At 28.4% G+C, this 17,892-nt stretch overlaps 1 protein-coding gene across 1 annotated transcript in view; it reads left to right on the forward strand.

Moving 5' to 3' along the window:
• The first annotated feature begins 7,471 nt into the window (after positions 1-7,471).
• The window catches only part of LOC111642627 (nuclear pore complex protein Nup88-like), a 91,797-nt gene continuing 81,376 nt past the window's right edge, over positions 7,472-17,892 (forward strand). Inside the window, exon 1 of the mRNA XM_023388998.1 lies at positions 7,472-7,656. Coding sequence (XP_023244766.1) covers positions 7,493-7,656 — 164 coding nt within the window. The 5' untranslated portion in view covers positions 7,472-7,492. The remainder of the gene's footprint in view (positions 7,657-17,892) is intronic.

A 17,892-nucleotide genomic window follows, 5' to 3' on the forward strand; every position in this document is an offset into this window, starting at 1 on the left:
ACCTATTTTTGTTAGACATACTCCAACAAAAATGAAGAGAGTACCACAAGGATTTATCCTCTCGTTACTACTATTAATTTTACAAATTAATAAACTGTTGAAACAACAATTGACATACATTGATCAATTTACAGGTATACCTCGCCTTACGTTGTTAATTGATTCCAGGAGAAGCGACTTAAGTCAAAAAACAACGTAAGTCGAATTTACTTGTCACTAGGCTAAACCACAAATAACCATTCCCAGTTCTGCATTGTATTTATAAATGCATTTTCAATAGTGTATGGTCAAGCTTACAAACAAATAAATTTTAGTTTTTCATATACTACAGAAAAAAGTAATTTAAATTTACAAATTTATGTATGTACAGTACATACTTGTAAATGTACATTTTTACAATTTAGCAATGTTTACAGTACATCGCGGACTCTTTATTTGTGAATGTGGTGTGCTCTAAGACATTACAAAATAAGATGATTTTGTAAGGTTAAATAACAAATAGAGTTATTAAAATTATCATGCGACAGTAGAAAATAAACTAATTTATATTAAATTTATCGATATCGAGTGGCACTTACAACAACGCCAAACGGTAGATATTGGAACTACCTTGGAAAACACCAATATTGAACACTTAGACCACTAAATAAGATGACAACACAGTCACAGATGTTTTCATGTTTCATTCTCTAGGATTTATGATGATTATATTAACATTTACTATAAATGTACATATTTTAATATGATTTTATGTGCTTTAACGCTTTTCTAGTGATATTACGACTTCAATATTTGTGTGGATGGACGTAAAGTCAAATAAAATGACTTAAACTTGATTTTTATTTTTTCATGTATTTTTTTTACAAACGACGTATAATCGAGAATGACGTAACTCGAGGTATACCTGTATGTTAATTGTTTTTATTATTATATGAGCTGCTTACTTGTCAAAACGATTAACTTCACAAAACAAAAAGTATAAAAAGTGATAATATAAATTACTTTTTAAAATTTCCTTTAAACTTTAAATTTAAATAAACATTGCAGAACATATTTTTATATATCGTTATATTATAGCTATGCTTTAATATATAAAATTATATAATATTAAGCAAAAAATTTGAAAATAATAACAATTATATTAGGAATTTACAAATGGAGTTAGTTGATTTGGCATGTGAACAGGTCAATGGCTTACAAATACATATGTCAATTGCTTACAAATACATTACACAGCAACAAATATGAGCACAATTGAACAATGTCTACAACTGACAATAAATAAATTAGAATCTTGGGCAAAGTCAAATGGTTTTACTTTCTCAACAACAAAAATGATTTGTGTCCATTTCTGTAAAATCCAAGGACTATATCATGATTTGATTATCCAACTCAGAGATACGCAAATAACAGTCCAAACAGAAACCAAATTCTGAATATGATTTTGACAATCCCTTACATTTAAATCTCATATTAATTACCTAAATATACTGGTGTACACTTGCAGTGAATTTAATGAAAATCTTATGCAAAACCTTCTGGTGAACTAATCAGAAAGTCATGCAGAAAATCTACTAATCACTTATACTGGCAAAACTAAACTATGAAAATGGAATATATAGATCTACAAGTTTATCAAGACTACATCTGCTTGATTCTGTCCATCACACAGGAATACATCTACAGTATATACAGGATTATTCCAAACTTCACCAAGCCTATATGTGTGGAATCAACAAAATCACCTTTCTCTCTATAAAGACAGTGCCTTTCCTTATAATTATATCTGAAATTCCAAAATCATAAGGTTTTCCTCCTACAACAGCAAACAATCTCATTAATACTAGAAGTCTTTCTTCATTTGCACCATTCATATAAACTTCCAGTTTCTATATATTTACATACTGACCTACCTATAAGCACTTTTCTTTCAACTATACATCCAAATAACATGACCCATACCACTTCTCCAAAGCTCTATCCAGCATCAGAAATGTATTTCAATATTTACAGCTACCCAAAATTGATAACTCCAACTTATGTATACCAGCAAAACATTCCCAGAAAATCTATCTCAATACAGCCACACAATATCTATAAATACAGATGACTCCAAAACAAAAACATTAGAAGCAGCATGTGTAACATCAATGCATATGATGTTACACATGCATATGATGCATCAATGCATATGATGTTACACATGCATATGATGCATCAATGCATATGATGTTACAGGGCTGCCTGCAGAAACAACAGTCTGTACTGTAGAGGTGTTTTCAATCCTTATGGCTCTCTAACATGTATAAAGATATGATTACAGACAAACAATAATATATACTGACTCTCTCCGTGCTCTATGGACAATATCTACAGGAAAACTGACCACCCAACTCTCAATGATATATACTATCTACTTCAATGTCTCAAACACATAGGAAATTCTATAGCCTTCTACTGGCTGGGCCATAGGAATCCAAGGAAACAAAACTGACAAACTTTAAACAAGCAAACTGTAACCAGGCAAGAGTGTTCTGATCATATTATAAAGGTCTGTATAGCCATATAAACAGGTAAATATATTACAGATGACAACAGGAATGGAACAATGAGCTAAATAACAAACTACACACTATGAAACCAGACAACAAAATATACAACTATCCAACAGAAAAAATGAAAAGAAGAAATCTATCTTATTTGCTTGACTTAGGACAGGTGGCACATGACTTACACACACACAGCTATCTGCTAACAAAGGATATGCCCAATTTATCATACCCTGCTTACAGTCTGACACATATGACTAATCTTCTGCCAGTAAAAAACAGCTTAAGATTATCTTCAATAACAAATATGGAAATTCCTAGATGACAACAAAGTCTATGCATATTACTACATTCTGAGCTCTAAAATGATATATGCAATAGTAAGATTTATGGATTCTTAAATTATCCAAAAGGATATTTAAATACCCAAATTGTCTTGACCTGGTACTTTTTGATCCTACCTATGCCTTAGGACCATATAACCCAGATCCAACCAACCAATAACACAGGTCTGCAAGTAAAAAACTGCATAGCATTTTTATACATTTTTTTACAGATTTCATCTTGGTAAAAACGAAAAAAATACTAAAAAAAATTCGATCTCATCAATTTTTTTGTTACACTCAAGTTTTTGTTTGTATTTAGCATAAAATTCCTACTTAACTTAAAATTTAGTATTCTTTTTTTTTTTATTTAAAAAATAGCCTTAAAATGAAGACTTCTCACATTAATTCTATTAATTATAGCTGGACTTGGTAATAAATAAATAAAAATGTGTAAAGTACTAAGTTATTTTTATGCCTTTTACAACAATTATCGACACAAACTGTGTGCCAGAAATAGCCATTACCTAACGGGTACTTTATGCGGATTCACGATTAATGTGCCAGGCCTGGACTTTAAGCATGCACTGAAAGAAATAATGACAAAGTTAGTGAAAAAACAATCCAATATTTAATAATAATTCTAATAATGACTATGTACAAAATTAGTAAAAGTCAAACAACAATTTATTCAAAGAAAATCAACAATAATAATTAACCTGACAAAACTCAAATCAATTAGTTGCTAGCTTAAATCTATTCCCCTTTGGAACGCCACAAAAAATTCAAAGACTTAACCTATGTACAACAAGTCTTATGAACTAAGGTCTTAACCGTCACCTCAATATACTAAGAACCTTTTTCCTCAACTCTCAAGACTTTCTCCAATCTTCAATCCACAAATTGAATAACTTCAATTTGTGGATTGAAGTTATTCAATTTGCCTTGGAACAACTTTATCGCTATCGGACACCTCTCTCGTTCGCTGCTATGAAACTCACTACGCTCATTGCTAACAGAAGCTCACCTTGTTCATCTTCACTTGAGGTATGGGCTTTATACTATGAGGTGACATCACAATTCTGATTGAGACCACTCCTTTCATTTACATGCTTATCTCTAATATTGAACTTTTCCTTTTTGCCTGGCAGCTTATTTCCCAACAAGACTCACTCACTAACCTTTTATATTATTCTTTCTGACAATATTTCAGGATGTTTTACTCTTTAAGGTTTAGCAAATTCCTGAGTTGTGCTTGTGGTGTCTCCCCCTTCTTCTCGGTGCAGACTTACTTTTTTCCGCTCGGGAGTGCAAGTGTGCACGAGTTTTTTTTCTAGGTGCTTCTTCTCGTTGGTGAGTTGGTTTTTTCTTTTTTCTGTTTTTACATTTCTAAGATGAGTGGTGAGGAAACCTTTGTCCTAATAAAACATAAGCCCCAAACAAAATAGAATAAAAGCAAAATAAAAAGTAACTAAAAATAACACTCGGACTTGGTTCCTTACAAATGTTAATTATTGAAGAGAGTAGTGGTAGGGGGAGGTGGGTTAAGTAGTTTTAGCATTAGGAGGAAGATTGCATGATCGTATAGAAACAGGTTAAAAGTTGATAGTGAGTAATATTATTGGTGAGGTTGAGCATGTTTTGACACGTTATCTGGGATACTAGGAATAAATATAAACAACCTGTTGTTGGATTAGATCATGTTTCAACAAGCTAAATAAGTTCAGTATCTCACTGGCCAGCTAATGCCACACTCAGTTTATATCCAGCATTTGAATGCTACTGTGCCTGCATTTTTATTTCTGGAATATGGCTTGCAGAGGTTGTATAATTTCTTCCAACAGCTTCTGTTATGTTTGTGGTGAATACACAGTGAAAAGTCAACAAAGAAACATAAATGAGTTTGTGAAGAAAGTTTAATTTGTGTATTTCAAATTGAAACTTGGAAATCAAGACAAAGCAGATTTTTGGAAACAATGGGAGAAAAGGAAAAAGAAGCATGGGACTCTTTCAAGAGTGTAGTGCATAAGTTTTTGGGAAATACTAAGAACCCTGACTACAAAACCATTGTATAAACCATGCTGGCAGCAGCGTATGAAGCTCAAGGATGCAAGATGAATTTAAAAGTTCATTTCTTACACTCCCATATTGACTATTTTCCCAAAAACTTGAGCGCCCACAATGAAGAACAGGGTGAAAGATTTCACCAGGTTGTCCATGATATTGAGAGACGTTAACAAGGAAAATGGGATGTCAATATGTTAGCTGACTACTGTTGGATGTTCAATTGAGAAACCAGAGAAAGAAATTGGAAACAAGTTTGGAGAATCATCAAAAAGAAGAAAAGGTTTCATAAGAAAAAAGAGTAGACCTAAAATTGTGTATAAATATCAGAAACAATTTGTTGATTAGTTGTAAGAAAATATAATACAGTATATTTAGTTCATTGTAATAAATAAGAGTTTTTATCAAAAATTTGTTTTTATTTTGCAAAAACCCTTTACATGATGGGATATAACGGAAGTTATTTTTAGAATATGCGATCTTTAAAACATAATTCAGCAAAAATATTCCATGCAGCTGGAAAAAGATTTTTTTTGCAGACCTGTGTCATTAGATATGAAGTAATTTATCTAGAAGTAAGCAGTTAAACTACCATCTCATGATAAATTTGACAGAACATATGGCTTTAATCAAAAATCATATTGAGTTGTTGTTTATATATTATGATTCTGTAAGAAATATTTTAATTATTTGTGTATTAGGAAATTGACTAATGTAAGGTTTCACCAAATATCCATATAATATATACCATAGTGTAGAGCAGCATTTCTCAAACTATGGGTCACATTAAAATTTTAATGGGTTGCAAAATGATACTACCTTCAGCATAAATACTTGTAATACTTGTATTACTGAAATATTCTCTAAGAACTAAAAATAATAGATGCATCTGTTAGGTACTGAAAACTTATAATAACTTTTTTCTGTATAATTATTATTATCATTTATTAATAAAGTTGAGATTATATAATAGAATGTGTGTATATGGAATTGATTTTTCTTTTCTATTTTGAATAACTTCAAAATAGATATTTTATGTAATGTTGTAGTCATAAAGCCATTTAAGTTGCAATGGTTTTGAAAATATTTCCTTGCTTATTCAAACTTTTAGGTTTATTGTCATATGTGACAATAAATTATAAAAAATAAATATAATTGATGAATTTTGTCACAAGTGGATCAATAAATAATTGTTTATTTTTTTTTTGTGTGTATATGCAAAATGAAATTGATAAAATCTTCTTACAGTCTGAAAACTATATTTTAAAAAAGTTGTGGAAGAAAAGCAATGAACTTTAATATAAGAAGTTGACCATCAGTGGTCAGCTCTGCCAAGTAGCTTGTTCAGAAACCAAGTATCATAAACACTATAGATTGGAGTAGCTGTATATTACATACCTGATAATCCTTATGTAACTCTAATATATCATGTATGTAGAAATGGACTAACATTTTCGATCCTTCTCTTTTTTTCAGATTTTCTTCAAATCCAGTTTTTGTTGGAAATTATAAATTCAAACGAATGTATTACGAGTTCCAAATGCATATTCTTTTTATGAAATATTTAACAAAATTTCAAATTCAAATATGGCATTCAAAATTCTGTTCTTAAATGGAGACATACGTAACATGAGGTTTGACTGTACTTAAATTATACATACATGCATATGTATGTATGTTGAAAGTTGATCTCATATGAATGGTAAAAGTAGTCAGTTAATTTTAGTTTTACTTTCAATTTCATTTATTCATTTCTAAAGTTTGGTAAATTCAATTAAATTATCAAACAGAACAAATTTAATTTGTTTTATTCAATAAGCTTAGTGATTAAACTGTTCTCTGTGTAACCAATGATAAATTGGGACTTCTTTATATGTTTTTATCAATTTACAGAGCATATTATTTACAATAATGACCAATATATAAATTTATATTAAACTCTGAAATAAAATTTGTTTTAAATACATGTTAAAACAATCCATTTTATAGAGTAATATTGAAACTTTCTTTTAGAAGATTTTAATTAATTATTAAATTATAATAAACTAAATCTAAAATCTTTTACATCATATATATTTATATGTAATAAATATCACATTCTTTATGTCTTTTTATTTTATTAATCTTAATTTGTTGGTATTTGGATTGACAATCAGCTTTAATTAACAGTTGTCCAAGGCTAAAATAAAATAAAATTCTCTAGTTGTTATCTGAGATCATTTTATTCATGGCAATTTCCTGTATTAATATCATAAAAGGAATTTTTCATGATATTTTTTTTTTAAATAATTTGTTAAAAATTAAAAAGATATATTATTTACAAACTACATTATTATTATTTTTAACTATTAAAAATCCATTTTTAAAAGAAATTTATTTAGAAGAAAATTTTAATGTGTATGTCTGGCCCTGAACAAATTGCTCTAAATTTGCATTAAGTTTTTAATAATTTAGAAAATATTTAATTTAGCCATATATTCTATTTTAATTTGTTCCTATTAACAGTTTATTTCTTTGATAAGAAATATGTTTTTATATTTTATTTTTCAGACATTGATGCTTACAAATCCTCCATTATTTGAAGTCAGTTATGTACTCATTAACAAAGTTGGCCATTTCTTAGTTTTATATGGACTTAGTGGAGTGATGGTGGTAGAAATTCCAAGAAAATGGGGAAAATACAGCTATTTTGAGGGTGGAAAAGAGATAATATTTTGCAGGTTAGAATTATTTTTAATAAAAGATTGAATTAAAGTTTGATTGATGTTTTTATTATATTATTATTTCAATTTTTTTCCATTTAAAAGTAACTAAGGTTGATTTTTTAAATATAATTATTTTGATAACTTAGTTATTTTTAATGGAATCTTAATTACTAAATAAATTATATATTCATATCAACTATAAAGTAATCAGTTGTCTATTTAGAATTTAGAAATACGTTTTCAAAAATATTTGTTTTCATTTTCAGATATACTGTACATAAGGAAAATAAATTCTAAAAGCACCAAAAAAAAAAAGAACATCTTGTAATATTTTATTTCAAAATTATTTGTACAGGTATACCTCGAGTTACGTAGTTTGTCAAAAAAGTATATGGAAAAATAAAATTCAAGTTTAAGTCATTTTATTTGACTTTACGTCCATTCGCCACAAATATTGAAGTCATAATATCACTAGAAAAATGTTAAAAGCACACAAAATCATATTAAAATACACACATTTACAGTAAATGTTGAAATAATCATCAGAAATCCTAGAGAATGAAACATGAAAACATCTATGTTTTTGTGTTGTCGTCTTTTTTAGCGGTCTTTAAGTACTCATTATTGGCGTTTTCCATGGTAGTTCCAATATCTACTGTTTGGCATTGTTGTCAGTGCCACTTGATTCTGGTAAATTTAACATAAATTAGTTTATTTTCTACTATTGCAAAATAATTTTAATACCTGTATTTGTTATTAAACTGATTATTAAAATAATTTTAATAACTGTATTTGTTAACCTTAAAAAATCATAATATTTTATAATGTCTTAGAGAAACCACATTCACAATAAAGAGTCCACGATGTACTGTAAACTTCATCAAATTGTAAACATGTACATTTACAAGTATGTACTGTACGTACATGTATTCATAAATTTAGATTACTTTTTTCTCTGTACTGTATTAAAAACTAAAATTTATTTGTTTGAGTATATTCTATTACTTAAATTTGGGGGCGTTTCTAGTCGTGGTGAGTGTTGGTGACTTTTTTGTTAGAGCTGAGACTAACAACGCACAATGGATTACGCCTGGATTAAAAGCCATTTTCTAGTTTTTAATAGTTGCTTAACAATCATATTAACAATTAATTTAATATTATTGCTGTTAATTATGGCCAGAATCGAAACAAATCCTGGCCCGCTTCAACGTTCTCTGCTAAAATCAAGTCAAACAAATATGCAAAGAAGAGGGCGTGGAAGACCCAGAAAAGAACTTGTTCAAACTTCGGAAGACACGAACCAGTTAGTAGATTTAATTGATGAAGAATATACTTCAGAGGATGAAATGAGTATAAATGCCAATTGTATGAGAAATTCAAAAATTAAGGACTATTTTGAAACATCGGAACAGAATGAGCAGTTAAGAGAAAATGAACCGGAATACTCACTTATGAATCAATATTAATATTATGAATAATCAATTTATGAACTAATTCAGGAGAAGTTTGAATCTTTAAACCAGGAAATGCAGATAATCAAATATGATATTAGACGACTTCAGGAAGACAACACGAAAATTAAAGAAGAAATGAAAATCATTGGTCAAAAAATTCAACAATGTGAGGAAAAAGTAAAACCTTGTGTAAATTTAAAAGGTATGTTAGAGTTTGAGCTGGATAGAATATTAAATGATAAAACTAAAAGAAATTAAAAATGTGACACTTCTGTGTTGTGGCGTTATTGACAGCGTTTTGTTAAATTTCAGACGTCTTCAGGCGAAATCGAATACCCATGGTATTCGATTTCGCCTGAAGACCACGGTTGTAAACTGTTGAAAGTACTAGCGAGCACGTCTGAAATTTAACAAAACGCTGTCAATAACGCCGCAACACGGAAGTGTCACATTTTTAATTTCTAAATGCTGGCGTGAAGTGAACTACAATTTCATTCATAAAACTAAAAGAAATCTAATTATTCAAAATTTTCCATTTAAAACCGGTTGATAAGTTTCAAGAAATAAAACAATTTATAAAAGTAAATTTAGGCTTAAAAGATATAGAAATAGAAGGTTTAATCAACTTGGGAAAAAATAATTTAGAGAATCAAATGATAAAAATAATGACAACTTCGGTTAAAGAAAGGAATCTAATCCTTAAGAAATTTTGGGTGAATCGTTCTAAAATGGAGAATGAAGAAAAGAACATCGTCATAAAAACAGATATATGCCTTAGATCTAGAATTAGGAGGAAACAACTACTTAATAAAATTAAGGTATAAATGGCAGAAAATATCAGAGTATGTATAAGAGACGATTACTATATAAAAGATAATCACATATATACACTTGATATGGATACTAATGAATTTATATTAGTAAATCATTTTTTATGACAAATAACCCAAAAAACCCTGACAAAATAATAAAAGCAATAAATATACAAAATGATAATCAGGGACATAATCATATAGAAACAAATGAAGAAAATGTGAATGGAAATAAACTGACTTTGGAAAAAAATAATTTAAAAAAGATTAAATTAAGATCAAAGAAAATACATAATAATGTATTATTCAGTTTTTGGAACTGCCAAGGAATCAAAGGAAAAATTCAGACAATATTGATGAAAAAATTTATAGATTCGAATGAAATTATAAGAATAACTGAAACGTGGTTAACAACTTTGAATTTGTCGGATAAAACTTATTTAGAACAAGAAAATAATATATTAATGAGTAATGCATACTGCACAAGTAAATTCGGTTGTCCTTCAGGAGGCATGTTACTTTTAATCAAGAAAAGTCTTGGTGATATTTTATATCAAACTATAAGCAAGAACTTTATACTAGCAATAATAGAATTAAAAGATGAACTAAAAAATGCTTGGAACAAACTTTATTTAGGAATAATAGTAACATATCTACAGCCAACGGTGGAAAAGAAACCAATATTAAATGAAATTCAATATTATCTAAATAAGTGGGATTTTTTTTACTCACCTGTGGATGATCAGAGGAGATTTTAACTCACGTATAGGAGAGATGTCAGACACACAGATTTTTCAAAATTATGAAAATATGAATAACTAGCTGCAAGGACCCGCTTTGCTGTGTTTTTATTTGTATGTAATATAGTCTTTTTTATATAAAATAAAAGACTGTTTTTCTAAGTAATCTAGAATCTAGCTGCAAGGACCCGCTTCGGTGGGCAAAAAGTAACGATAGTGAAGATTAAGATAATTACATTATAGCTAATCTTACCCGTTTTCACAGAATGCAAGAATTAGGTCCCCCGTTTCCAGACTAATTAGAGAATTTTTACGTTTAGTCAAACGAACTATTTTCAACGTTTCTGGAACGTTTACAATCGTTCTATAATCGAACCAATATTCGAATTTTATGTTCGAATTTAATTCGAACAAAACATTCGAAATAGAAAGCCACTTTCAACCACTTTCAGCCTCATATCTCCCGCACCTTTATAGCTATCGAGACGCAACTACCCCTATGCACGAATGGAGACTTGGGGCTACCACCACATACAAACACCATTCACGTGCGATGTGTAGTTTTGGCGAAAAAGTGAAATATAGGGACATACATGTTTATTTATATATATATAGATAGATATAGATAAAAGACAATCTAAAGATAAAATATTAAATAGTGAAGGTAAGGTTTTATTAGAATTTATTCATGAAAATCAATTGGTAATCCTAAATGGAAGAATAGAAAAAGATGTTCCTGCAGAATATACTTATATATTGCATACAGGAAAATCAATTGTAGACTGTGTTATATGCTCTGAGACCTTAATTGAATACTGTCAATCTTTGACAGTACTGGATGAGGACTCATCCAATTATTTTCCAATACAACTTAAGTTAATAATGGATGGAGAAACGAAAAGGAAGAATAATGGAGATGATCAGGCAGTAATATTTAATAGTAAATTTACCTCAAACTACAACAAACAGAAATGGTTAAGGGAGGCGGAGGCTACAACAGCGAATTTGATATCGTTAGAAAACAAGGAAGAACCAATAGTTAGTTATCAGAGAATGATATCAAAACTAGAAGAATGCAAATTTAAGAGATGTAACCCCGCCAATAAGCATAAATATAAAAATGAGTGGTTTGATAACTCATGTTATTATTATAAAATTAAAAAACAGAAAAACTTAAAAGCTTTCAGAAAGAGCAATACAACAGAAGCACTGATGGACTATGTTAAAACTAAGAGAATTTATTTGAACCTAATTAAGGCCAAAAAGAAATTATATTTGGCGACATAAATAGGAAATTAATAGAATCTAAAGATACAAGAATATTTTGGAAGATATTAAATAGTTTTTGAATGAAAAAGTCCAAATGTTCTTATAATAAGTGGGTAGAATATTTTAGAAAGTTTTTTGATGAGTATTTATACAATCAAAGAAACATTAATATGGATGTGATAACATCTCACCAAATTAGTCAAGAAGAAATAATAAGTATAAATGAAGTCCAGAAACAGATTATTGTGTCTAAAAATAAATCAGCTCCTGGCTCTGATGGAATTCCATATTCATTTATTAAATTATTGCCTTACAAACTAATTCAATATTTGACCAGATTTTTTAATAAAAGATATTTCTCCAGTATAATACCTACAAATTGGAATGAAGTAATATTTACTATGATTTTTAAACATGGTAGTAGAAATGAACCAGAAAACAATAGGCCAATTGCGCTACTGTCAAATTTTAGGAAAATATTTACAGCTACACTTGCGGAGAAATTTAAAAATTGGATAGAGATAAATAAATATAAGAATCCTACTCAATATGCCTTTATAGAAAATGGTGGAACACAAACGGCTCTTTTCATTTTGTTAGTAACAATTCAGTTACAATTACTGAAGAAGAGACAGAGGTATTTGTGATGTTTTTGGTCTTAAAAAAAGCTTTCAACACAATTAGCATTAAGTTGCTACAAAAGAATTGATTAAATATAATGCAAGTAGCTACTTTATAAAAATGATTGATCAATTATATGGAAAATATGATGTAATTATTAAACAAAATAATATATACTGGAGATCTTTTCATACAAATAGAGGTTTATTACAAGGTGATCCCTTATCACCTTATTTGTTTAATTTTTACCTATTTGACTTAAATAACTGTTTTTTAAGAGAAGAGGATGGAATATATATTGATAATATGAGTATACACTCATTGTCATATGCAGACGACATAGTTATACTGGCGCATACTGCAATAGCTTTACGTAGGAAAATACAACAAATAGTGCAATATTTAGATAAACTGAAAATTAAAATAAATCCAAGTAAATCAGAAATTATGATTTTTAGAAATGGTACGAATCCTCCAAAAAGAAATATGTCCTTTTATATCAAGAAAGAAAAAATAAGAATTGTTAACGAAAGTAAATTTCTAGGGATAATATTCACGTCAAATTTATCTTTCAACAAACAGTATAAGAATACAGCAGCCAAGGCCAGAAATCTAATAAATAATTTGATGGGATTATTTTGTAAACTAAAAGTAAGAAATGTTAAAACTCATTTTCAATTATTTAACTCAATAGTGATAAACTCTCTGTGCTATGCTGCTCCAATCTGGAGTCTAAACAATTTTAATGATATGGAAAAAATTCAAAATATTTTTATTAGAAGAATATTACAACTTGAATTTAACATTCCTGGTAGTGCGTTGCGTCTAGAATTAATGAGGTATAAACTTAATACAATACTGATTAAACGTTATATAAAATTTCTACAAAAAATGATTAATGCAAAAGATTTGATGACAAAACTTGTAAATTCATTATATAAAAAATCAAGAATTAAAGATATTAAGCGCTATTGGATAACGCAAATATCGAAAATCTTTAATATATACGGATTCTCGATAGAATTAGTGTTTGAATATCTCCAAAATAATGATCAACGAATCAGTCAACTAATATATAGAGTAACGGAACACTCAATAATACAAGATACAAAAGTTATTCAAAAAAGAAAAAAATAATTTCATATAATTATTAATTGATGGGAAGTTTAAGATATCAGAATAACAAACTAATATTGCATTTAATGTTAAAAAATTTTTTATACAGTTTAGACTTAACCAAAAAGGATTGATGATTAACGATAAGTACGTAGAATATGAAAAATTCAACTGTCCAATATGTAAGAAAAAACTATTGAAAGTACATTTATTACATGTAAGTGTGGAGAATAAAGAACATGAACTAAAAACTAATAAAGAACAAAATAATAATTGTAATGAAGAAAAAGAAATGTATATAAAGTTGGATAAAGCCAATATTAGCAAAATATATAAATACAGTAGAGCGTCGTTTATCCGAAAGCTGGTTATCCGAAACATCCGTTATCCGAAAGCATTCCAGTCGGCAAATTTAAATTTTCGCTAGTGATGTGGCGCTGCAATCTTCGGCTATTTCTCGGGCTACTCAAATATTTTACGTTTTTGATACTAAATTAACATCTGAAGTATAATTTTTTATTGTTTTTATATTTTTCAATAAATTTATTTTGTTTGTACAAAATAAAAAAATAATTTTTAACGATACAATAGTCTTCGTTAGGCTCAACATCGATGAAAATTCAACGCGAAGCAACACGCAACAGAGAGAAATTTCAACATGGGATAAATTAATATATTTTTTCGTACATGATTCATTATCCGAAAAATAAGTTATCCGAACCACCTCAGTCCACAATTGATTCGGATAAACGACGCTCTACTGTACTATAATAATGTTAGAAAAAGTTTTAAAAATATGATTATTAAATAATAGAAATGAAGAGAAAAGAAATTGTAAAGCTAATACCTCCTGTAACAGGCTATAGCCTTATATGCAAATAAAACTTTGATTGATTGATTGATTGATAAAAAAAATTTGTTTGTAAGCTTAAAATAGATTCTTATTAACCATATATACAAATATGCAAATAACAAAAAACTGAAAATTTTTCTTTAAAAAGTAAATACTTTATGCTTTTATTTTTACTTTTCAACACCTATTACTTACAAGTGTTAGATGTAGAAAATTTTGCTCTATATGTCTATCATCAAAACCTTTTCCAATTATCTTTTTCAAATAAATTATCATTTAATCTAGTAAAAATATTTAATATAAATGAATGTTTTCAATTTGTTTATAGACATTATTAGTTTAACAATAGAAAATTAAATAAATAATGCAGAATTGAATATAAATTTAAAATGAAATTTAGAATTTATATTTAGTTCTATGTTGTTCATTTTTGTAGTAATAATTTTTGTATAACACAGTAGTTGAATTCCTATAAAATTGCAGGGCAAAATCATGCTATTTGGGACTAAGAAATAGTCCTTGTGATGTTTTAAGAGAAAACAACCAATTATTTCTATTATGGAAAATAAACCTGGTCTCAACTTAACATACCACAACATAGTCTATGAGCGCCTTCACACTGGTGACAATGTTGTCATTGTTATATCACTTCTCCAGTTTTTATGGAGATTTAGTGTTAATGGCTTTTTTAACCACATGTGCATGATGATCTGCTGTGTTTAAAAACAACAATTATTTATTGATTTCGTTGATAAATGAGTTTTAAAAACATGGCTTTTTTACTATTTTGTGTGTTTATTCAAATTCAACATTCTCATAATATCCCTTTTGTTAATTTTCATCTGTAATATTATTCTGATATAAATTACATTTTAATAAATATCATTCTTAGAAGATCAATACTATTTCTTTTCGGAAGAGACTTCTTTTAACATCTTGGAAACTTTTCTATCCTTACACATATGAATAACTTTATGTTTTTTGAAACCAATATTTTTACCATTTTAATTTGATTTTTCCCTTTTTCTGTGATACCAAAACTTCTGAATATACTAGCTCTTTTATATGTTTTGTCATTCTTCATTGATATTTTGAGTATATACTTAACAGTATAGTTAAAAGTTTTGTTTAAAAAAATTCTTTGAATCAAATGGAGTTATAAAAGAATAAAAACCCAAAATTATTAACTATTTTCAGTTGAAATTAATATACTGTATTAAAAAATTTAACTTTGATTTAAGTACTTTTAGCAAATGTAAGTTTTTGTTAGTTTTAATAATAATTGATCAAAATGAGTTTTAAATTACATTTTATGAGCTATTTCCTGGATTGTAATTTTACTTTAATTAATTTTTTTTTTAATTTTGAGGATAAAATCAATTTTCAGAAACATTTAAAAATAAATAAATGATTTTCTGAGTTTAGCTCCAAGGTTGATTATTTTGAATGTATATATAAAATTAAGACTAATCTCCAACTTTTCAAATTTGCTTTTATTCTGTTTTATTGGCAAACTTTATATCACAATTAATATCTTATAACTTCATTTCTAGTATTTTCTAGCTTTTTTAAGTTTTATTTTCAGAGAAAAGAATATTTTAGTTTACCAGCAGATGATTTATCATATACTTTTATCTTATTTCTATTTATTTGATAATTTTTGAAAACTTTGCTTTTATTAGATTTTATTAAACTTTCTATCACTTCTAATCTAATTTTTTAATATTTCCTGTACTTTTTTCTTTTTTCTATGAATCTTTTCTATGCTAGTGCCAAACTGTTGGATCTTTTTTATATATTGTTCCTACTTTTATTTTATATACAAATTTTTCCATACTATATTTTCTCTTTTCATTATTTTTTACCCTTAGAAGAGGAAATGAGTTAACAGAAAAACTATATAAGTGAGACAAGCCAAACCCTGAGAATTATATTGAACAAGCACATTGAAAATTATTAGATAGAATGATCATTAGCCTTGTAGAAGAAGCAATGAAAAGCAAGCAGTAAAAATCAAATAGAAAGAGACAACAGTCCTAGAAGATAGAAATAGAGTGTTAGCTAATTCAGAAAGCACCAGCTTCTAAGATTTTGAACCTCTTGTATACTAACATGGCATCTCTCAATCTACCAACAGTGTTCAACTATGTAAAAATGTTACCAGCAGATAAGACCAATATTAGACAAAGCCAGTTCACTTACAATCTATGTGGAACATAGAATATAACGGGTTCTCCAGGAGCACCTAAAAGATATCAATATACAGTTTCAAGCAGTGGAAAGCTTATCTCTAGACTACAAATTATCTCAATAATCGGCAATTAGCACTTTACCATTATGAACTTTATTACCATGTTTCCTTCTATAAAACTTGAACCCTGCTTTTTTGCACTTAGGGACATACTGTTCACAGCTGTGCTTAATCCAAATAAACATCATCATCAAATCTTGGATCTTGCCCATGTACTTTTATTCCTCGTTTTTTACCTTTAACAATCATACATATTAGCAAAAATCGGTTTCCTATTGGAACACACAATGGGAAGCCCCATATTGAAGGACCTTTATGAACTGGTCATTAGAGGCATTAAACAACAGACCCTGAGGAAATTCAGTAGGCATATGAAATTATATACCAGGTTTGTTGAGACAATTTTATTATTTGGAATACTAAACTGGATATAGAGAGCATTCTACATGAATTTCTACATGAATGTTAAATTCATGTAGAATTACTGTTACTAGATCAATCTAGCAGCAATAACATCCATTTCCTTGATATGGAGATTGAGCAGGCTGGCATGAGCATACATAAAAGCATATTCTGTAAACCAGCATACCTACCAATGCTAATACTGTCAATTTCACACAATTTGTGGTACAAAATGGCAACTTTCAACACACTGCTCCCACTTGGATGACAGGCAGCATGAATTGGAGTATATTAAGATGATAGCTAAAAACATGGATATAGCCCTGCTTTGATTTTGAATATATCACATGTCATAGAGGAAAAATGGCAACTGGTAGATTGTAATAATGACACTGGGCAGGCTAATATTGTATTAGAATTTGAGCTGAAGATGCACAACATCTACTCTAAAGTTGTCAAAGATATAAACTGTAAAATGAGCAATTATTTATTGTGACATCATCACAATGTCAGGCTGCAATTTTTAATCATATTTTTAATTTATAATATATATGTTACAGTCAAAACCCGTTTTTAGTTAGAACGCGTTTTAACTAGTTGAAACTAGTTTATACTGAATGTCTTTGTTAAAACCCATTTTGTCTAGTTGAAACTAGTTTATACTGAATGTCTTTGTTAAAACCCATTTTGTCTAGTTGAAACTAGTTTATACTGAATGTCTTTGTTAAAACCC

This window comes from Centruroides sculpturatus, unplaced genomic scaffold (assembly GCF_000671375.1).
Source record: "Centruroides sculpturatus isolate CEXI.00-Female unplaced genomic scaffold, Cexi_2.0 scaffold1357, whole genome shotgun sequence".
Classification (NCBI taxonomy): domain Eukaryota; kingdom Metazoa; phylum Arthropoda; class Arachnida; order Scorpiones; family Buthidae; genus Centruroides; species Centruroides sculpturatus.